The 23,456-nt window shown below is 34.4% G+C and overlaps 1 protein-coding gene across 5 annotated transcripts in view; it reads left to right on the top strand.

The window, feature by feature from the left end:
• FSTL5 (follistatin like 5) overlaps positions 1–23,456 on the top strand; it is an 811,548-nt gene that overhangs the window by 704,673 nt on the left and 83,419 nt on the right. For all 5 annotated transcript variants that reach the window (XM_050791292.1, XM_050791294.1, XM_050791296.1 and 2 more), the window contains one exon: positions 11,300–11,449. In XM_050791292.1, the coding sequence (XP_050647249.1) occupies positions 11,300–11,449 (150 nt within the window). The remainder of the gene's footprint in view (positions 1–11,299; positions 11,450–23,456) is intronic.

Raw genomic sequence — 23,456 nt, forward strand, 5'->3', positions numbered from 1 at the left:
TATAGACAGATGTACACTGAGGGCACAAAAAGAGAAATAATACTACTGAATTTCTCCTAATTTAAATATTTTTCAAAAGATCAGGAAACTAGGCTGTCTTAAAGATATAGAAGGGTAAAAGGAAGATGAAATTGATATGTGGCTGCATATTGTACAATCCTATTATAAATCTCATTTGTATAGCTTTAAAGAAAATTTAACATAAAACACATTTCAAGGGTGCAACTACTGGCAGCATAACTATATTGCTTGAAAACTCTACCAAGGTGTTTCTGCTGGAATGGGGAATGGGATCTATTTGTTGGCTGTCTCTCTCTCTCTCTCTCTTTTTCTTTTTTTTTTTTTTTTTTTTTTTGAGACAGAGTCTCACTCTGTTGCCCAGGCTGGATTTCAGTGGCGTGTTCTTAACTCACTGCAACCTCTGCCTCCCGGTTCAAGCCAGTCTCCTGCCTCAGCCTCTACAGTAGCTGGGATTACAATCGCGTGCCACCACGCCCAGCTAATTTTTGTATTTTTAGTAAAAACGAGGTTTCACCATGTTGACCAGGCTGGTCTTGAAGTCCTGACCTCAGGTGATTTGCCCACCTGTTTCCCAAAGTGCTGGGATTACAGGCATGAGCCACCACGCCCGGCCTGTAGGCTCTCTCCTAAGTGTTATTGCTTCCACCCTGAAAAAGAAGCAATCAGTTCTATCCCATCTCTATTTTAAAGTAAAAAATTAACTCCTTATGATAGGAGCAAAGGAGAAAGATTACATGTTTAAAAATGTATATATCTAGTATCATTTACATTCAAAACTTAACTCTGTAATCAGTGATTTTCACTAAACAGTAGCTAATATAATTTCACAAAAGATATCTAATAGCTGATAGCTCCCTTTTGAACTTACTTGAAAAATTAAAAGATAGGATTAAATAATAGCATACTGATTATATAATCTGTATATATTTCTAAGGATTTACACTGAACTAAATCACCGGGTCAGGTTTTGTGAATTCTCAATATTGTTTTCAAGTTGTTACTCTGAAGAATTTTCCTAAAATGGATAATGTGGCCTGGAACCCTATTTAAATTTTCAGTAAAAAAAAAAAGAGGCCAGATAAGATGTAATATTTTATAAATATGATAATAAATGTATAGTTATCAATGTAATGGACAAAGATAATGTGCTTTTTATTTCTATGTTTTCATATCAAATGAAGGTAGGTACAGAGCCAAAGTCTTTAAGTAAATGATGCTTTTTTAAAAAACAAATCTTTTGGCCAGGCGCGGTGGTTCATGCCTATAATCCCAGCACTTTGGGAAGCCGAGGCGGGCGGATCACGAGGTCAGAAGATCGATGCCATCCTGGCTAACACGGTGAAACCCCGTCTCTACTAAAAATACAAAAATTTAGCCAGGCGTGGTGGCAGGCGCCTGTAGTCCCAGCTACTTGGGAGGCTGAGGCAGGAGAATGGCGTGAACCCGGGAGGCAGAGCTTGCGGTGAGCTGAAATCATGCTACTAGGAGCAAGACTCGTCTCAAAAAAAAAAAAGTCATTTTTATGGGTTTCCTTTAAATGATAAAACATAGCAATAGTATACATATATAACAATCTTTGTCCAATATTACTTTACCACATAACTGTATGAAATCAAATGCAAAGCTCTTTTAGTCATTCTTATGTAGCACAAATTTATGTGTGAATTACAATAACGCTTAAAAATTAAACACATATAATTATCTCTGTAAAACATTTATAGTTTTTAAAGATAAATTGATTTCATTTCAGAGTAATTTTTTCAGTCAATTGTAGTTTTGCAAACCCTATTAAGCCTTTGTTCCATGTAAGGCACTTCTGTACCAGACAATATGGAAAGATGGAAGAACGAAGCACCAGCTGTATTGTGAGATTATGTGCCACAGGGAAAAAAAAGTTTAATTCCTAAGTGATATACTGTACTGAATCAAATGTGGATAATCCAGCAATCACAAAATCCACCTGATTTATCCTTCCATGTCAACATTTTTTAGTTAGTAAACAGAGTGAGATAATCACAGGGAAAGCCTACATATGCATATCTAGAATAGTAATTAATAAAATCTGTCTCACTCCTCAATTAAGTTTCCCAAAAATAGAAATTGTACAACATGTGTTATCAGAACTCGTGTGTCATTACTAAAAGGAGAGAGAAACATTTAAGAGGGAGAAAGGAGAACTTGTATTATATCAGATGTTCCATCTTCAAACTGTATGACACTTTTCGTTAAAAGTTTGTTTTTGATTATTTTATGAATTTGTAATAAGAAATAATGAAATTAATTCCACAATAATATTAGAAATTCAGAGGATCAGAGTAAATTAAATCCAACTAGAATTCATATAAAATGTCTTTTAAAAACTAGAGTTTTTATTTCAACAGAATTCATGTCTCTATTTTCTGGTCATATGAATAAAACGAATATAATGCAGATTTTGAAATTAAAAAAAACCTATTACATGAAAAATCCAGCTGAGAAAATGAATTCTACATGATAGGACTGAAGTACAAAAACAAACCAAAACAAATTACATTTTAATTCCTGCAGCCATGTTTTAAAAGCTGCATTAAGAAAGTATCCCAAACTCCCTCTTTTCAATGTTTAATAAAAAGGCTGGATATCTATTGTCAGGAAAACTGCACAGAAAGATGTATACTTTTGGCACTTAAAACAAATATTTTATTGACTTTTTCATGATAAGAATTTATTAATCAACAGTTGGTGGTCACTTAACTTCATGTGTTACGTGGTAATTATTTTCTTTAGTTTTATTTTATTTTCCCTCACTAACCAACCCACTAACTGTGCTGTGTGCCACAAGTTAAAGAAAGAATATCACTGCTCCTATACAATTCAAATAGTCATCATATCGAGGAAAGTTTAAACACATCTAATTCTTTAATTCCAACTTACCCATACTAGGTTTAAATTAGTTTGATCCATAAACCCTCATTGTTCATACAATTTGCAATTACCAATATCCATCCAGTCATTTTCTATTATTTTTGCTTTAATATTGTTTCAATTCCAACACCTTTTTGTCAAGCTCTATTTACTATTTTTTGGATCTAACTCTAGACCTTTTGTCTTGATATTTAATTTGCTTTCCCTACTATTCAAATATATGCCTTTCCCAACAGACATTAAATGCCTGCCTGCCTCTCCTGTTCTCAGTGTCTAATGGCACCTGGACCTTCCCCCTAGCTAGGATTTCAGCTCCTTTAAAATAACTATAAAAGCCAGAAAAGCTACCACCTAGTCCTACATTCACAAAGCATCTAGAATTTGGTTTTTATGTTCTGTAAGCATTTGAAATTTAACACCCTACAGTTGTGTCTTTTTAAACCAATTTTTCTTTTCTAATTCAATATTTTTATAAACCACTATAACATTTTACATTTAAGCAGAGTTGAAATAATTCAAATAAATTGGTTTTTTTTTCATGAAAAAAAATTGACAAACTTCTGATTTAATCCTCTCAATTTTCAGGTAAAGAAATGAGAAAGATCAAGTGATTTGTTCAGTCATGGAACTGCCAAACACCAGACAGAACAAAATTCTTCTTGCCCTATATGCAATAATCATGCCACATTTAAAGTAGCTTTCTAAATCTCTTGAACATGCACAGCAAACTTCCTTCCAAAACATTTGGTAATTTTTTTTTTTACGTTTGCATCAAAAACATGTAGACTGTTACAGTTTTTGTCAAATGTAGCACATCGATAATTTTCTATATGAAAATAGGAGGTAACTTTTATTGATCACTTGACCTTTTCAAATATGATTGTATGTACTTCTCACAATAACTCCATGTGATAGCTAATATTATTATACCCAATTTACCAATGAGGTAACAAGCCTCAGCAGGTCTACTTGCACAGACAATATAAGTACACCTTTGGACATTACACTGAGGTCTCTTTGGCCTCAAAACCTGTTATTTTTAACCTCTCTAATATGCTATCTGTAAAGAGAAAACAATGCTCAGCTTATGATAGCATAGTGTTATAAGCTTTGTTTTTATTGTATTGCTGAAAGACATAATATATTAAAAGAAAGAAGAAACAATTCTGTAATGTAGCCTTTGGACCTTGATATCCTAAAGCAAAATCATGCTACATAAGTGTGTCCATGTAGCACAAAGTAGGCAAATACAGCCCCCAAGTTACCATGACTACGTATATTCTGACTAATATGAGAAAGACTGCTTATGATATTATAAATGAAATCGGAAATTGAATGGGATAAATTTAATATATCTCATTTTAGAAAAAAATATATTGCTTTGGTTATAAGCAATTAAAAAATAACTGAAAGTATTTTATCGTCAGTGCTTTAAAAAAATGGTCAAATGAGGAGACTATTCAATGCTACCAAATAGTTCAATGCATTTTTGTAAGATTGATTTTTTCCAATATTGCAAAGCGATATTGAAAGGAATTTATATCTAGCGTATTCACAAATAGTTCAGTCTTGATCATGTGTGTATATAGACAAATATTTCTACATGACTATAAATAATCCTAGGAATCCAAACCTGAATATTCTAATTCAGTACAAAAGTAACTGTGTTGTATTTGCCTTGATTTATGACAAACTGAATAAATCCTCATTCAGAATAATTATTTATATTCCTTGCATTTGACAAACTGAACATTTTTTCTCCAAGTATTTTATTATTCACTTTCAAAATTTACAGCAATAGACTCAGATTGTGACAGCTTCATTAAAAATATATACTTAAAAGAAAGACTGAAAGAGAGAAAGAGAGAGAGCTACAATAAAAAAGCATGAAATCAGTGCTTCCTAAACTCTGTGGGAGAAAAAAATCACTGAGTTTTGCTCATTCTGTTTTTCTCTTGTAAAAACCAGTGGATAGTTTTCACTACATGAAATCCTCCAGGCAAATTTGACAATACTCAAACTGGTTTAAATACTATTAAATTAGATAGGTCTACTGATCACATACAGGGAAATTACGGCAATGTCAAATTGCTATAAAAGGTTCTCAATGGTTAATTTCAATATCTATGCAATCCTCAGCTTGGTAGCAAATTGTATGTCAACTGGTAGCAGTTTACAGACCACATTTTGATTAGTACTACTCTAGAATTCAGTTTCTCAATGATTCTGCATGACATTGCATAGTGTTTAATATAATGATTGAGTAACATACACCACTTCTTGACTCTTTTTTTTTTGGCTATTATAAGCGACATTTAAACACGTATTTACTAAGCAAATATTGTACCTTCAGCATTATGTTTGGGAAATGTAGAAATACAGGAATAGCAAAGGCTAACATTTTAATTGGAAATATAATATATGATTCATTGCCAAATTATAAGTCACAAAATAAAAATTCTGTGAAAATTCAGACAAGAAGAAAATCAGTGAAACACCTCGAAGCTAGGAATGAATTATGTAGGTGTTGGAAATTTGGCTGCCAAAGATAGATTGAAAATAATTTGACAAAGTATTTTGGAGTGCTTTTCAATAGCTGTGGAAAATCATTGTTTTTCACGAAATATTAAGTAGAATGTTCTAGCTGATGGACAGGACATTTGTTGATGAACAATGGATAAAAAAGTTATACATTTGTAATTAATTAAAATTCATACCAAAATGTATTAATTATTTTTTTACAAAAAAGGGGGCACTGGGAAAGAGTAACTAAAAGAAACTCTGTAGAAAACAGAAAGGATTATGTTGACGGCTCTATTTCCTATGAGGCAATCTTATACATTATTTGTGGCAGGAAGGAACAGAGAGAGTGGTTAATTTACACACATCGGCAACCAAGAGAAAAATCCCAATTCAATTTTCAGTTACAAAAAGTGGGTAGGGACTCTCTGCCTGTCTTAGGAACCTGATTGGTAGAGAAGCATAAAAGTAAAACAATGCGAAACTATCATAACTACTAACTAGATCAGTGAGAGACCCAGGCCTGCAGTGTTTCCAGAAGTTTTCAGACTTAAATACCTTTATTTAATGATATATTAAGACACCAAACCCTTTCTCCTCTCCTTTGTCTCAACATCTGTTTTCTTTCAGTACTTGTCTAATAGTGTCTACATAACAAACATGGGTGGATCTCCAAGGCTCCCTAATTCGGGACTCAAGTTGTATATATACATGTTAGACCACCTTATTTACCACATTTGTATTTCTGCGTTCTTCATGATACCAGAGACAGTTTGTTTGTATTCACATAAGTTACAGAATGCATTGGTAATCCAAATTATGCAGAGAACCAGATATTTACTGGGTTTTTTGTTTGTTTTGTTTTGCTTTTTTTGAGGCGGAGTCTTACTCTGTCGCCCAGGCTGGAGTGCAGCGCTGCGATCTCGGCTCACTGCAACCTCTGCCTCCTGGGTTGAAGCCATTCTCTTGCCTCAGCCTCCTGAGTGCCTGGGATTACTTAGGTGTGCACCACCATGCCCTGATAATTTTTGTATTTCCATTTTTAGTAGAGAGGGGGTTTCACCATGTTGGCTAGGCTAGTCTTGAACTCCTGACCTGAAGAGATCCACCTGCCTTGGCCTCCCAAAGTGCTGGGATTACAGGCCTGAGCTGCTGCGCCCAGCCTCATTAGCATTTAACTAATGGCTCTTTCAGTGCTTTAGTTTCCCATCTTCCAAAGTCCATACATTTACTTTTTTTTTTTCTAAAAGACAAGACATTTGACATATAAACTATACTTATGTTCAATATATAAGTTTGGAATATTTGTATTGTGAATTTTATTTTGTTACGTTTCTATTCAATAGTCTCCTACTATATAGAACTACTCAGTTTTTTAAAACCTTTCTAATACAAATCACTTTCTTTGTGTTCAGGAATGCAAGTATTTCATCCTTTCTTTGGTTTATTTCTTTCATTAAGTTTTGGATCAACTTTAATACTTCCTTTAAGATAGTATACTTTTTTGTTCTGTATTATCTCTCTGTTTGAAACCACCTGTTCAACAATTTTCCTAGAAGAAGACAGCGGAGGAAAGTCTGGTGAATGACAAGGCCATAGATTAGTGTCTGGGTGTTACCTGACCATGATAGTAATTAGGCAATCAGAATGGATGAGTTTTCAGAGGAATTTAATGTAAAGGAAATAGAGCAGAAAACTAAAGTCTGAGCCTTGACTTTTCTGAAGCCACATCCAGGGAACTGAAGATAAAGTAGCCGCCACAGGCAGAAAGAATTTAAATAATATAACAAAAATGATAACTAAGGTCAGAATGTATACTAAAATGGGATCAGCAGCTTTTTTTCTTCTGCAAATGGCCAGATAGTAAGTAAGACTTTTCAGGACATATGTCTGTCATTATAACATGAAAGATGCCATAATATTTAAATGAATAGGTATAGTTGGGTTATAATACATCTTCATTTCTGTAAATTTGAATCTCATATAATATTTACTTGTCATGAAATTGTACTCCTTTTTAAATTTTTTTTCAACCATTAAAAGATAAAGAAAACATTCCTAGTTTCTGGATCATACCAAATTAGGCAGTGGGCCAAATTTGGCCTGCGGGACCATTATTTGAGAATCTCTGCCTTGCAAGAATGAAAGAACCTTTTATGACAAATCAAGTGTCTGAAACAGCTAAATGCAGCCGAAATTACAAGCAACTTGAAAGCAAACATTCTCTCATATTCATGTTTTTATTTTCAAGCATAGCTTTGCACAACATTCTTCACATAGTAAGCTCTCAATAAATGCTTTCCAATGAGAAATAAAGGATAATAATTGGAAATTCTGAGGCCACTGGTGACTTTGAAAATATATCTTTTAAAATAGATGATGTCATGAAAGCCTGTTTGAAGCATGGTCAGTTTAGAGTGAAAAGTTGGGAAATGGAAGAAAGATTGTTCAAAAGTCTGAAGATAATTAGATGGATGATTGAAATGGAAATATTAATTCAATTGAAGCTGTTTTATGAAGTGTTTCTTAAATTTATGGGGCAATGTTAATGTCTGAATAATTGAATAGTTAAAATTATAAGAAAAATTGAGGGCAGGTCTTTCTGAAAGTAAGGAGTAGTGGACGTATCTTTTAAGATTAGATAGAAGGATGAGAGGAGGTAGTCCTGACAACAACTTATTGAGGTGGAAGCAAGGAAAATAGATGTGTTTGTGAGAAATATTTGTCTTTAGGAATGATGCAGGATGACCTGAGAAGGAGAATATGAAGAGGAAGGAAGGAAAGATTGGAAATTAAAGATTTTAAGGCAAAGTATTTTTAATAGGTAATTAGTCTAATAAATGAAAATGGCAACATCCTAGTAGAAGACAAGTGTATATATGATTCTGTTTGATTTACCTTGGCTTAGCAAATCAGATATTAGTAACATTATTTAAAATGCTAATTAAAATTTGTACCATCAGTAGTGATATAACTTGTACTCTTTAACATTTTGGGAAAGTATAATACATGTGTAGGAAATATGTGATTAAATATGGAAAAGATCCAAAAGAAATAAATTCTAAATATACATTAGAATTGTCTTTTCCCGGACTCTCATCTCCGTTAGTTTATACCTTATTAATTCTGTTCACTCTAAATGTTAGTATACATTTCTGTAAAAGTGATTTAATAATACTCTTTGATATAATCTCTGGCAGCTTTCCTCATCAGTATATATTATCTTAATCTTATTTTTCATCTCTGGATTCTGTGTCTCCTTTTTGTCCCATTAAATCTCTAATTCATGTTAAAAAACATTCCTCTACTATTTTTCTTCCATAGAAATAAATATTAATATGAGAAAATAAAAGAGTGCTATTGTAAAGTGAGAAATAATATAATTAGAAATAATATCATAAAGCAAAGCAAAGAAAATCCAGGATTACTGTCAGGAAACTTTTAATGGCTTTGTAAAAATGATTGTAAGTCTGGTCAAGGATGTCTTATTGGGACAGCATCCAAATAGAAACTAATTCCCAGCAGAGCAGTGTATTTTACTGTTGAATAGTTCTGTAGCAAACAAAGGGGTGGAAATCGTTCGTGGTTCAGCAGTTGTTTGGCTGACAGTTATGTGTCAGGTCGCTCACACTTTTCATTACTTTGGCAGGTTTTACACAACGGCGAAGAATTTGTAAACAATTTCCCTGTATTCAGAGCCTTTCACCAACCTTAGTTCCCACTTTTTTCCCACTTCTTCATGCCTCTCAAGTACATATTTTTATCTAGTGTTTGTTTCTCGCAAAATAGATTCTTGTCCTTGACATTAAGTATACTTCTGAAGAATAGGTTGTCTTAGAAAACAGTGTGTCAGTAGGAATTGGTGAATGAAAGTATAATACTGCGTTCTAAGCACGTAGTGAAGACAGACTTCTGCCTCCAGGTTTGGGTTACCTCCTTAAGAGTGCCAAGGACTCTACTCAGGTTGACCTCCCGAATAGTCACCTGTAATGGCCGTGGTACACAGAATTAATTTCATAAATCCAGGACTACCTGAAACACCATACGATACGTGCTTCATTTTCAGTCTTCCCGCTTATGCCTTAGAAGCTTAGAACAATCTCTGCTGTTTAGAGGAGAACACTATTGTTTTATGTTCCTAAACCATGCAACACTGAACCAGATCTTAAAAATTAATGGACACTCCAGAGCCTTCCTGAATTAGATCTGACATTTGGAGAACATTAACCGCAGGCCACACACTGGATGTCTCATTGCAAAGTGCTTTGGTATTTACATTAGTTACCAAATTTTATGCAAAAAGGAAAACCACCTACAATGGTTATGCAGCCTGAGAAAGGTTACATTTTTTAGTTGTTCAATGTGGTTACTCAATGTCAAATATGGTATACTGCTATCAGTGTTATCTTTAGAAATAAATGCTTAGTGATACTGATAATGAGAATGTGGTTGATTTTTGTCTTATGATTATTAAATACATATGCTGAATGGTATGTCTGTTGAAAAACGAATGTTTTTATATAGATTAGAAAAAATAGTCTTATTGTAAGTTAGCTTAGAGATAATAACTGGAGTATACAAAAAAATGAAATTAGACATGAGTTGCTAATTATCAGACAAAAAAATCAAATACTGGAATAATTGTTTATCATTATATTATTATTATATAAATAACTTTCTTACTGCACAGACTTCTTTTTTTTTTTTTTTTTGAGACAGAGTCTCACTATGTCACCCAGGCTGGAGTGCAGTGGCGTGGTCTCAGCTCACTGCAAGCTCCACCTCCCAGGTTCAGGCCGTTCTCCTGCCTCAGCCTCCCGAGTAGCTGGGACTACATGCACCCGCCACCACGCCCGGCTAATTTTTTTGTATTTTTAGTGGAGACGGGGTTTTACCATGTTAGCGAGGATGATCTCGATCTCCTAACCTCATGATCCTCCCACCTTACCCTCCCAAAGTGCTGGGATTACAGGCCACACCTGGCCTGCACATACGTTTTATGTACATTTTAACCAGTCTCTCTTATTTGTGGTTTTTCTAACTGTAATAGAACAGTGCGTAAAAGAAAACTCGAAAACACTTCATACACTTTTACTTATGCTGTGACTCCCAGGATAAATCACAAGGGCTTGCGTATCTCTTCCACAATCATTTTTTGGCAATATGAAGGAAAAGAGGAAATAGAGGGAGGGGCTTTTTTGGCCTCATTTACAGTCATCTAACACAAAGTATGCAATCTTCAACCAGAAGGCAGTTCTAGGGTAAGGAAACATAATAAGAAGCTTTGGGAATATTGAAAGATTTTTTAAAATTTGACCTTGATTGAAAAATAAAACAACCATTGAGAATAACTACCTTATTATAATTTATTTAATCTTTGATTTACTAGAAATTAAAAGAATCCTGAAATCTTTTCCAGAAGATTATATGACTTAACAAAACTATGAATTTGCTATGAGGACAGCCACTAATGTTGTGAAAAACTCAGAATATACTTAAAGTGTGACATTTATTCTGTTAAAGAAACTTGAGACTGGGAAAATTTGGGGAAAGATGTTGGACTTTTTGAAGTTGCTGAGTTATAACCAAGTAGGAAAAAAATGAAAGAACTGCATTTTACTAGAAAAATAAGTAATTAAGAACATAAAATGTACTTTAAAGGAATCTCATTTTACATTGCTTTCCATACATATTTAATGAACTGAAATATGTTCTATTAATTAAACTTTATATATATATTTAACATTTGATGCTGAAAGTTGTAGAGAATGAAACATTAATTTTACCCATGATATTGTCAGGTATGTGTTATAATTTAAGATATAAATTTAATTTTATCTTTCCTAAATTACAGGATGAAGTCTGTCCCAAAGCTGAGGGAGATGAAGTTCAGAGGTGTGTGTGGGCATCAGCTGTTAATGTCAAAGACAAGTTCATTTATGTTGCACAGCCAACTTTGGACAGAGTCCTTATTGTTGATGTGCAGTCCCAAAAAGTTGTTCAGGTATGAATAATTACTACTTGTGGACAAGTAAATCTTTAAAAATATTTATATTATTGCAGTAATCTTTTCCAGGTAACTTGATTGTCACTGATAATATGTTTCCTTACTTGGATAACTAGAAAATTTACGCAATTTCTGCAAACTCTTCTCTCATTCTGTTCCTTAAGCCTAATGAATTCAGGAGATAATTTAAATTTTTTGTTTTCAGAAATTAAATCCACCAACACTTCGTAATATTAACCTGCCTAGCTCCACACAAATCTCCCTCCCAGCTGCGTATTCTATCTAGAGCAAGGAAGGCACAGTCAGAGCAGGCAGAGGCCAATTAAGACATTCCTGCTTATCATTATAGAACTGGAATGGAGGCCTCCTTATTTTATTCTTAATAAAGACCAAGACAATCGTAGGCTTCACTAGATGACTGTAACCTAGTAGAATTTGCTAGGTAGTAGTAAAATAAATAATATGTAAGTATGTTAGAGATAGAGAAAGCAATCTATAATAAACATTGCCATGGTCATGCTTTCACAATTCTCTGAATTCATACTTCAAGTTTGAGCCACTAACTGTTGCAGCCCATGCTCTTTACGTGAAATCAGTTGCAGAACAACCAAGGTGAAGTGCAGGATTGATGTCCAGTCAGTCTGGTCCCTTAATTATTTTCATCTTTTGCTTCTCAGCTCAGAGAAAAGTAAGTTAACTAGCTTTATGAGATATGTACAATCTGTTAAATGGGAATAATAAATATATGTATCTTGTGAAGTTATTTTAAGAATTACATGAATAATGCATGTAAAGCATTTATAGTAGACCCTGGCATGTTGAAGTGCCATATGCCTGTTTCCTATCAAAATTTCTCGGGAGACTGGACCCAAAACATTCCTTCATTTACAGAGAATGTTTTCAGTCAATATTGGTTTGAAGTTAAACCTCTAATTTTGATTTCTGTCTAGCACTACAAAAAGTGTTAAGATGTTCAAAGTAGGACTACACATTCTAAAAGTCATTGACAACTTCACATGAATTCATTCATCCATCCATCCATCCATCCATCCATTCACCCATTCACCCAGGTAGCACTTCGTCCATATATTCTGTATTTATTTAATAATTGCTTATTATGTGTTTCTCATTTCACAAATGCAAACATGAAAAGTATTTCTGCTATGAAGAGCCGGCACTTCCAGGTTTACAAATTGACGGTGAATAACTGGCCTAATGGTTCACTTTCTAATATGAGAATGAGCAGTACAATCATGAGTTAAAGGATGAATAGTTACTCTAATAGAAAACCCTAAGGCCCTAAGGTTACACATTTATTATGAATATACAATCTAATGGTCTGATATTTATTGTGAGAAAAAATTTTGCTGTATATTTCACTTCTTTGTTTCTGATTTTTGAGACTGTGGGATTTTGACTAGGCTGGATTTTTATTTCAGCTATAACATAGGCCAACACAAATTACAAGCATTCGATTTAGAATTATCAAAACTCCTTGCTGGTGAATTAAAATTGGAAATATATTTTAGAAATAATCAGGCTGGTTTTTAAATTGAGTTTTCAAACTAGAGAACTATACTCACTGAATATAAATTATCTAACTGATGTTCAAAAGTGGGAAGAGCTAACATCACTTATTATTCATATAATTCCACCTTCAAATAATGGTGAAACATTTAAAATAGAAAAGATTAATTAAAAATGTTCAAGTGATATGGTAATTACATAAACTGTATTATTTTTCAAAATGCCTATTATTACTATGAAATATTAGGGGAACTTATAAAACTTCACAAAATGAAAAGCAGATAATAATATGATACAATTATGATTGCAGAGTTTTCTCAGCTTAGTATCTAACACATTTTTATAGGTTGATAAATTGGGGCACAGTCCAAATGCGTTCTCCTTATGACCATGTTATTATAATAATAATTACTTATATTACTCATTCTAGATACTACCTGTTTGAAGGAAATTATTATGTAGATTTCTATTACCACATATAAATATTGACTGATTTTGAGCATAAATGGATATATATGATATTCACGATCTGAATCTGGCTATCTGTGCTTTACATTATGATTGCAAGATCATTTTGTTCGTAGCTGTTGCTAGTGTAATTCTTTGTTTTATTGCTGTGAAGAAACTGATTACAGTTGATTCTCATTGTTGTGGATTCTGTATTTATAGTTACCTACTTGTTTAAATTTATTTATAACCATGGCATTTTATGGTCATTTGTGGGCATACCTAGATGTGAAAACTTTTTTATTGCTAAATATACACATGCCCCTCTGTATCTGAACAAGAAGATATTCTGCCTTCTTGTTTTAACTTTCATACTATAAATGAATATTCTTTCCATGCTCAATTTAATACCTTTAAAAAAAAAATCCGTGCTTTTGACAATTTTGCTGTTTAAAACGGCCTCCACACATAGTGTTGAAGTGCTGTCTAGAGTTCCCAAGTACAAGAAGATTGTGATGCACCTAATGGTAAGTTTTGTTCAGGCATGAGTTGTAATGCTGTTGGCCGTGAGTTCCATCTTCATCAGTTAACAATGTGTATTAAATAAGGTGTTTTTAGACAGATACATACATAAAGCAAGGTGATGTATTGATTGGTTGATTCCAATAATATGAACAAAAGCTCAACAGATCATAACTCTTCACTTCCTTTATGAAATCAGTATTCAGTAATTCGGTGTTAGTGATGATTTATAGAGGAGCTATCATAAATAATTAGAATTTACTATATTTGAGTATCAGACTTGTATTTATCCATTCTACTGCTAACAGACATTTAAAGTGTATTTAAATTTGTACTATGGTGAATAATACTATTTGCTACAGTTTTGTACACTTTTTGGGTGCAAAATATTCAATTCTTTTCGTATATGCATATATGAATTGAAATGTGAGACCAAATATTACATGTGAGTTTATGTGTGTGTATGCATGTTAAGCTATCCAAGGTGCATCATTTTCCAAATGATTATATTTAACTTCAAAAAATAGCATATGTGACTATCAGTAGTGATAAATTTTTAACTAATATTACATTTAATCTACTGATGAAATTAGGGAGCTGTGAAATCTTTACACTATTGAGACTTTTTCTATATTTCTGCATTGATGATCATTTTGTTTGTTAACATTTTACTTTCAAGTTTTATAATAACCCTGTATTTCTCGAATAAATTCTTAAAATTGAAAAAGCCAAAATATATCTTCTAAAAATTCAAAGTGAATTATTAAAATTTAAATTGCTATGTATATGTTAAACAATAGTTTAAATAAAAGAGGAGAATGATTAACTAAGTTCAGAGATAGACCTGAATTACAAATAATGCAGTCAATCAAATAATGCAGTGTATTGAGGAAAAGAGAAGGAAAATATAAATGAGGAATTAAGACATAAAGTCAGAATTAACATATGTGCAATAATATTTCCTAAAATAGATAATAGAAAGAAAAGGGAAAAGTTAATATTTCAGTCAAAATGAATAATAATTGCATAAAGTATAATAAACTATAATAATAATTTATATAACATGAAACAATATAAAAGCACTTATGTAAACCCTCAGATTTAGAAGGACAAGGAAACTCAATTGGAAAACAAAAAATTACACTTTAAAAAGGCAGTAATTTATCTGCCTTTTTAAGATCTTCCTTTTTCCGTTTGGTTGTGTCACTTCAAAGAGGAAGATCTTAAAAAGGTGGATAAATTACTATGAGATGGTAGCAAATTTCTCAGTGGAAATAATGAATATCAAAATAAAGTAAAATATTACAAAAAGACTAAGTGGAAATTTAAAAAATAATTATAAAACTAGGGCACGATTTGTTTATTGTGTCAGAAACACAAAAACATAGACTTTATCACCAACGTAAATGGAAACAACATGGAAACAAATTGTTTACTTCAGGAATCAGGAAAATCAGTCGTAAGTTTGACCTGATGGTGAGCAAGGGAATTGATAAACATATGATCTATTAAAATATTAATTGTAGAAAACAACAAAAACAGGAGCAGCTTGCATGCAGAATGCAGGAGCCAAGGTGAGCAAAAAGGATCCTGTCCTTTAAATTTGGGGTATCTGTTCTTTGATTGTTGATTGACACTTCTGATTACAGAGCTACAGACAGAGGTGGGTGAACATTGTTGTTACACCTTGCCCATTGTTGCAAGCTTCTTTTCCTTTGGTAAAAGTGACTTCCAGGACGTGTAAAGCCTAGTGCCTGTTTATACTCCTCTTTCATTTTTCTCCAGTTCTTCATTTTAGAACCAGACATTAAGTACTAGTTTATTTAAAAACAAGCACATATAGGAGAAAAATTAGAAAGTGACCAGTTGGTGCCCAGAGGAAGGCTCAGAAAAATACCTTAGAAGACTTTAAGTTTACATTAGGCTGAACCTTGGAATAGAGACAGCCTACAGTAATAAACAAAAGCAAAAAATGCAATTAAAAAAACAGCAGTGACTGGGCACAGTGGCTCACGCCTGTAATCCTAGCAATTTGGGAGACCAAGGTGGGTGGATCACCTGAGGTCGGGAGTTCAAGACCAACCTAACCAACATGGAGAAACACCATCTCTACTAAAAATACAAAATTAGCTAGGTGTGGTGGTGCATTCCTATAATCCCAGCTACTTGGGAGGCTGAGAGAGGAGAATCGCTTGAACCCAGGAGGCGGAAGTTGCTGTGAGCCAATATCATGCCATCGCACTCCAGCCTGGGCAACAAGAGCAAAACTCTGTCTTAAAAAAAAATGGCAAACAAGAGGATGGGGAAGAATCTGATCTCTAGAATTATCACAGTTATTAGATTTGAATGCCTAGTCTTCAAAAACAAACAAAAAAAAGTCACAAGGTATACAAAGAAACAGAAAAGTATGGTCATTTAAATAAAATAGAATCACCTGTAATCCCAGCACTTTGGAAGGCCAAAGCAGGTGAATCACCAGGTCAGGATATCATGACAATCCTGGCTAACATGGTAAAACCCCGTCTCTATTAAAAATACAAAAAAAAGTATTAGCTGGCTGTGGTGGTGGGCACCTGTAGTCCCATCTACTTGGGATGCTGAAGCAGCATAATGGTGTGAACCCAGGAGGCAGAGCTAGGAGTGAGCAGAGATCATGCCACTGCACTTGCACTCCAGCCTGGGTGACAGTGTGAGACTCCCTCTCAAAAAAAAAAAAAAAAAAAAAAAAAAAAAAAAAAAGAAGAAGAAAAGAAAACAAAAACAGAATCAACAGAATGTATTCCTGAAAAAGACCTGAGGCAGATTTACTAGATAAAAACATTAAAACAACTATCTTAAAAATGCTCAAAGCACTAAAGATAAAAAGAAAGTTGAGGAAATAATGTAAAAACAAAATGGAAATATTGAGAGGTGAAGCCAGCTGGGCTTCTGGGTTGGTTGGGGACTTGGAGAACTTTTCTGTCTAGCTAAAGGATTGTAAATGCACCAATCAGCACACTGTGTCTAGCTAAAGGTTTGGAAAAACAACACTCAGCACTCTGTCAAAATGGAGCAATCAGCACTCTGTAAAATGGACCAATCAGCTCTCTGCAAAATGGACCAATCAGCTCTCTGCAAAATGGACCAATCAGCAGGATGTAGGTGGGGTCAAATAAGCGAATAAAAACAGGCCACCCAAGCCAGCAGTGGCAACCCACTGTGGTCCCTTTCCATGCTCTGAAAGCTATGTTCTTTTGTTCTTTGCAATAAATCTTGCTGCTGCTCAGTGTTTGGGTCTGTACTACATTTATGAGCTGTAACACTCACAATGAAGGTCTGCAACTTCACTCCTGAAGTCAGCGAGACCACGAACCCACCAGCAGGAATGAAAAACTCCAGACGTGTGGCCTTTAAGAACTGTAACACTCACTGCAAAGGTCTGCAGCTTCACTCTCGAAGTCAGGGAGATCATGAACCCACCAGAAAGAAGAAACTCCACAAACATCTGAACATCAGAAGGAACAAACTCCAAACACACTATCTTTAAGAATTGTAATACTCATCATGAGGGTCTGCGGCTTCATTCTTGAAGTCAGTGAGACCAAGAACTCACCAATTCCAGACACAATATTAGTAAATAATAAAAAATCTTTAAAAATTTGAAAGATGAAAAGTTACAATAATTGAAATGAAAAATATACTAGAGGTATTCCAAAGCAGATTTCAGCAGATAGAAAAATCAACTAACTTGAAGATAGTGCAATTGAATTACTGAGTCTGGGAACCAGAAAGAAAAACAGTTGAAGAGGAGTGAACCAAGTCTAAGGGACCTGTGAGACTCAGTCAAGTGTACCAACATATGCATTGTGGCAGTCCCAGAAGGAGAAGAGCAAGAGAAATGGACTGCAGAATATGTGGAGAAATCATGGCTAATAACTTTCCAAATTTAATGAAAAACATGAATATAAACATACATGAAGATCAACAAAGTCCAAGTATGATAGATAAAAGTGACCGACATCAAGACACATTAGAATTATACTCTCAAAAGCCAAAGCCAAAGAAAGAATTATGAAAGCATCACGAGGGAAACAACTCTACGCATACTGTGTAACCTCAATAAGATTATCAGATTTATTACTATTACTAGAAACTATGGAGGCAAGAAGGCAGTGGATCCATACATTCAAAGTACTACAAGACCAAATTAAAAAAAAAAAGTGGCCGGGCGCAGTGGCTCAAGCCTGTAATCCCAGCACTTTGGGAGGCCGAGACGGGTGGATCACAAGGTCAGGAGATCAAGACCGTCCTGGCTAACACTGTGAAACCCCGTATCTATAAAAAAATACAAAAAACTAGCTGGGCGAGGTGGCGGGCGCCTGTCGTCCCAGCTACTCGGGAGGCTGAGGCAGGAGAATGGCGTGAACCTGGGAGGCGGAGCTTGCAGTGAACTGAGATCTGGCCACTGCACTCCAGCCCGGGCGACAGAGTGAGACTCCGTCTCAAAAATAAAAAAATAAATAAAAAAATAAAAAGTCAATCAAGGATCCTATATCAAACAAAAATTGTCCTTCAAAAGTGAGGTAGAAATTAAGATATTCCCAGATACACAATAGCTGAGTTTGTTGCTATTAGACTTGTCCTGTAAGAAATGTTCAAGGTAGCCCAGCAAAGTAAAAAAAACACAGGAGTAAATCAAAACAGTACACAGGCCGGGCACCGTGACTCACGCCTGTAATCCCAGCACTTCAGGAGGCTGAGGTGAGTGAATCACGAGGTCAGGAAATTGAGACCATGCTGGCCAACATGGTGAAAACCGATCTCTACTAAAAATACAAAAAATTGGCTGGGCGTGGTGGCAGGTGCCTGTAGTTCCAGCTACTTAGGTGCCTGAGGCAGGAGAATCACTTAAACTTGGGAGGCAGAGGTTGCAGTGAGCCGAGATCTTGCCACTGCACTCCAACCTCAGCGAGAAAGAAAGGCTCCGTCCGTCTTAAAACAAAACAAAACAAAACAAAAGCACTAGATAGTAACTTGAAGTCATATGAGGAAATAAAGATCTTTATAAAAGCAAATATATGAACAATCACAAAATCTAATGATTATAGTAAAATTTGGTAACTTCACTTTTTGTTTCTTACCTAATACGAGAGTAATGCATAAATATTATTAGTCTAAAAGTTATTGTAACTTTGTTTTGCAAAAACCCTTTTGTTTTCTACATAATTTAAGGAAATAATGCATTTAAAAGAATTATTTATTTTTTTGGCACATGGTGTACAAAATTGTAATTTGTGACATAAACACCTAAAAGAGATCAGAATGGAGCTATTAAAGGAGCAAAGTTTTGTATGTTATTGATGTTTAGCTATTATAGAACTGCTATAACTTTAAGCTATTAAGTGTAATCCCCATGCTAACCACAAAGAAAACAGCTGCAGAATATAGACAAAAGAAAATGAGAAATTTAAACATTTCATTACAAAAAAATAACTAAACATGAATGAAGACAATAATGCAGGAAATGAGAGGGGAAATCTGTAAGGCATATTAGAAGACATATAGCAGAATAACAAAGGTAAGTACCTTATCACTAAGTACTTTAAATATAAATGGCTTACATTATTTAATCAAAAGACAGAGATTGACAGAATGGATTAAAAACAGGATCAAAGTATATGCTGTCTACAAGTGGCTCACTTTAGGTATAATCACACTAAAAGTTTGAAAGATAAGGGATTGAAAAAGATAGTCCATGCACTGAGTAACCAAAAGGTAGAGGTAACTATACTAGTATATGTATCCATAGACTTAAAATATCACAAGGGCCTGGTGTGGTGGCTCGCACTTCTAATACCAGCACTTTGAGAGGCCAGGACAGGGGCAGTGTGTGGCCCCAGGGGTTCAAGACCTACCTGGACAACATAGTGAGATGGTGTCTCTCTATATACATATTTTTTAATTTGTTGGATGTGGTGGCACACACTTGTAGTCCCAACACTTGGGAAACTGAGTGATGTGGGAGCATCACTTGAGCCTGGAAGTCAAAGCTGCAGTGAGCTTTGGTTGTGCCACTGCACTCCAGCCTGGGAGACAGAGTGGGACTCTGTCCCAAAATAAAAATAAAAATAAATTACAAGAGACAAAGAGGGAGATAATTTATTAATAAAAAATTCAATACAGCAATATAGCAAGCAGATTTAAAAATTATAAAGATGCGTATACTTAATACTAAACCATCAAAACATGTGAAGCGAAAGCTGACAGAATTGAGAAATTTGGAGTTCTACAATGATAATTGAAAGCGTCAATTCCTCACTGTCAACAATTGATAGAAATACCAGACAGAAGATAGATAATAAAGGGAGTAGAGACCTTATCACAATAAACCAACAGATCTAACAGACAAATACAGAATACTATCCAATGACAATAGCATATATATATTTTTCTCTCAAGAGCTCATGGAACATTTTCTAGGATAAATGATATGCTAGGCCAGAAATTAAGTCTCAATAGATTTTAAAAGTTAGACATGGCTAGGAGAGGTGGCTATAATCCCAGCACTTTGGGAAGCTGAGGCAGGTGGATCACCAGATCGGGAGATCGAGACGACCCTGGCCAACGTGGTGAAACCCCCTCTCTACTAAAAATACAAAAATTAGCCAGGCGTGGAGGTACACTCCTGTAATCCCAGCTACTCTGGAGGCTGACGTGGGAGAATTGCTTGAACCCGGGAGGCAGAGGTTGCAGTGAGCCGAGATCGTGCTACTTGCACTCCAGCCTGGCGAGAGTGAGACTCTGTCTCAAAAAAAAAAAAAAAAAAAGTTACATATAATAAAAATTATCTAAGCATAAAGGTGTGGAAGTAGAAATCCATAATAGAAGTAAAATTGGAATTCTTTTTAAATTGTGGAAATTAAAATGACCTTAAAAATCGATAAAAAAAAAAAAAAGTCACAAGGAAAATTAGAAAATACTTAGAAGCAAATGAAAATTAAAGCACAACAGACCAAAACTTATGGGACATAGCAAAACCAGTGCTGAAGGATGCGAAGGGAGTGGAATTTAGAATGATAAATATATTTTAAAAAATCAAGGAGTATCTCAAATCAACAACCTATCAAAAAACTGAAAGAAAAAGAAAAAGAAGTAAAGTCAGAGCTAGCAGAAAGAAGGAACTGATAAAAATTAGACGAAAGATAAAATAGAGAATAGAGAAAACTATTGAAATCAAAAGTTAGTTCTCTAAAAAGATCAAGAAAATAGCCGGTGCGGTGGCTCACGCCTGTAATCCCAGCACTTTGGGAAGACGAGACAGGCAGACCACGAGGTGAGGAGATTGAGACCATCCTGGCTAACACGGTGGGACCCCGTCTCTACTGCAAATACAAAAAATTAGCCAGGCATATTGGCACGCACCTGAAGTCCCAGCTACTTGGGAGGCTGAGGCAGGAGAATGGCGTGAACCCCGGATGCGGAGCTGGCAGTGAGCCAAGGTCACGCCACTGTACTCCAGCCTGGGCAACACAGCGAGACTCCGTCTCCAAAAAAAAAAAAAAAAAAAAAAAAATCAAAAAAAAAAAATGGACAAGCTATTAGCTAGATGGGATAAGAAAAAGAGATTTTAATTAATAAAATCAAAAATGAATGTGGGGCCATTACTATTATACCAATGCTTTAGAAATGCAAAGGATTATAAGAGAGTACCATGAACAATAGTATGTTGTCAAATTGGATAACCTACATAAAATGGACAAGTTTATGGAAACACAAAATGCAGCAAGACTAAATTATAATAAAATAGAAAAAATAAATATACTTACAAATGCTAAGAAAATTGAATCAGTAATCAAAACTAACTCAACGAAAAGCACTAAACCTGATGATGTCACTGCTGAATTTTACCAAACATTCAAAGAGAACTAACACCAATATTTTTCAAATCTTACTAAAAAAATTGAAGAGAAGTAAATTCTGCCTAACCCATTCTATGAGGCAAGCATTGCCGTGATACTAAAGCCAGAAAAAATTACTACAAGAAAATACACCTACAGCCCAAGATGCCTTATGAACACTGATGTAAAATTACACAACTAAATATTAGCGAACCAAGTTCAGCAGCACATAACTACATCATACCCGTGACCAAGTAGGATTTATTCCTGGAATGCAAGGATGATTCAATGTATAAAAACAGATCATTGTAATAAACAACCTTAAAAAAATGAAAAAGAAAAATTACATGACCATCTCAATTGATGCAAAAAAGCATGTGATAAAATTTAACACTGTTTCATAACAACAATACTCAAAAAACTAGGAATGGGAAGAAGCTATTGCAACATATAAAACCCATGTGGGAAGAACTCAAACGTGAAAGACTGAGCTTCTCCTCTAAGTTCAGGAAAAAGACAAGGATGTTCACTTTTGCCACTTTTACTTAACATTGTATTGGGCTTCCAGCCAGAACAGTTCGGCTAGAAAGATGAATAAAAGCCCTCCAGTTAAAAAAGAATAAGCAAAATTATTTGCAGATGGCATGATCTTACATGTAGAAAACCCTAAAAATTATGCAAAACACTATTAGAACTAATGAATGAATTCAGTAAAGTATCAGGATAGAAAGAAACATACATGAATCTGTTGCATTTCTATACACTAATAATAAACAAATTGCAAATAGAATTATGGAAACAGTTCAACTTGTCATAGCATAATAAAGAGTAAAATACATAGAGATTAATAAAGAAGGTGAAAGATATACAAGGGAAATTACAAAATATTGCTGAAAGAAATTAAAGGAGATGTATAAATGGGAAAACATCCCATGTTCATGAATTGAAAGACTCAATATTGTTAAGATGTCAGTACTACTCAAAGCAGTCTAGAGATTCGGAGAAATTCTTATCAGAATTTCTTCTTCAGAAATTGTCTCAATAGATTTTAAAAGTTAAACATGGTGAGGCACGGTGACTCATGGCTATAATCCCAGCACTTTGGGAAGCCTTATCAAAATCGCTAAGGCTTTGTTTTGTTTTGTTTTTTGGCAGAAATAGAGAAGCCCATATTTCCTAAAATTCATATGGAATCTTAAGGGACCCTAAGTAGAAAACATAATGTTGAAAATGAAGAACAAAGCTGGAGTACTCTCATTTTCTTATGTCAAAACTTACTGCAAAGGCTACAATAAACTGTAGTACTAGCATAAAGACAGGCATACAGAATAATGGAATGGAATGGAAAACTTGTGAATAAACATATATAGTCAATTTTTTTTTATAAGGGTGCCAAGACCATTCAGTGGGGCAATGGCAGTCTGTCTACAAGTGATGCTGGGAAAACTGATGTCCACATGCAAAAGAATGAAGTTGGAAACTTACATAACACCGTAAATAAAAACGAACTCAAAATTAATAAAAGACCTAAATTTCAGGTGCAAATTTTAAACTGTTAGAAGAGAGAGCAAAAAGTTTATGATATTGGATTTGGCAAGGATGTCTAAGATGTGACAACAAAGGCACAAGTA

This window comes from Macaca thibetana, chromosome 5, assembly GCF_024542745.1.
Source record: "Macaca thibetana thibetana isolate TM-01 chromosome 5, ASM2454274v1, whole genome shotgun sequence".
Classification (NCBI taxonomy): Eukaryota; Metazoa; Chordata; class Mammalia; order Primates; family Cercopithecidae; genus Macaca; species Macaca thibetana.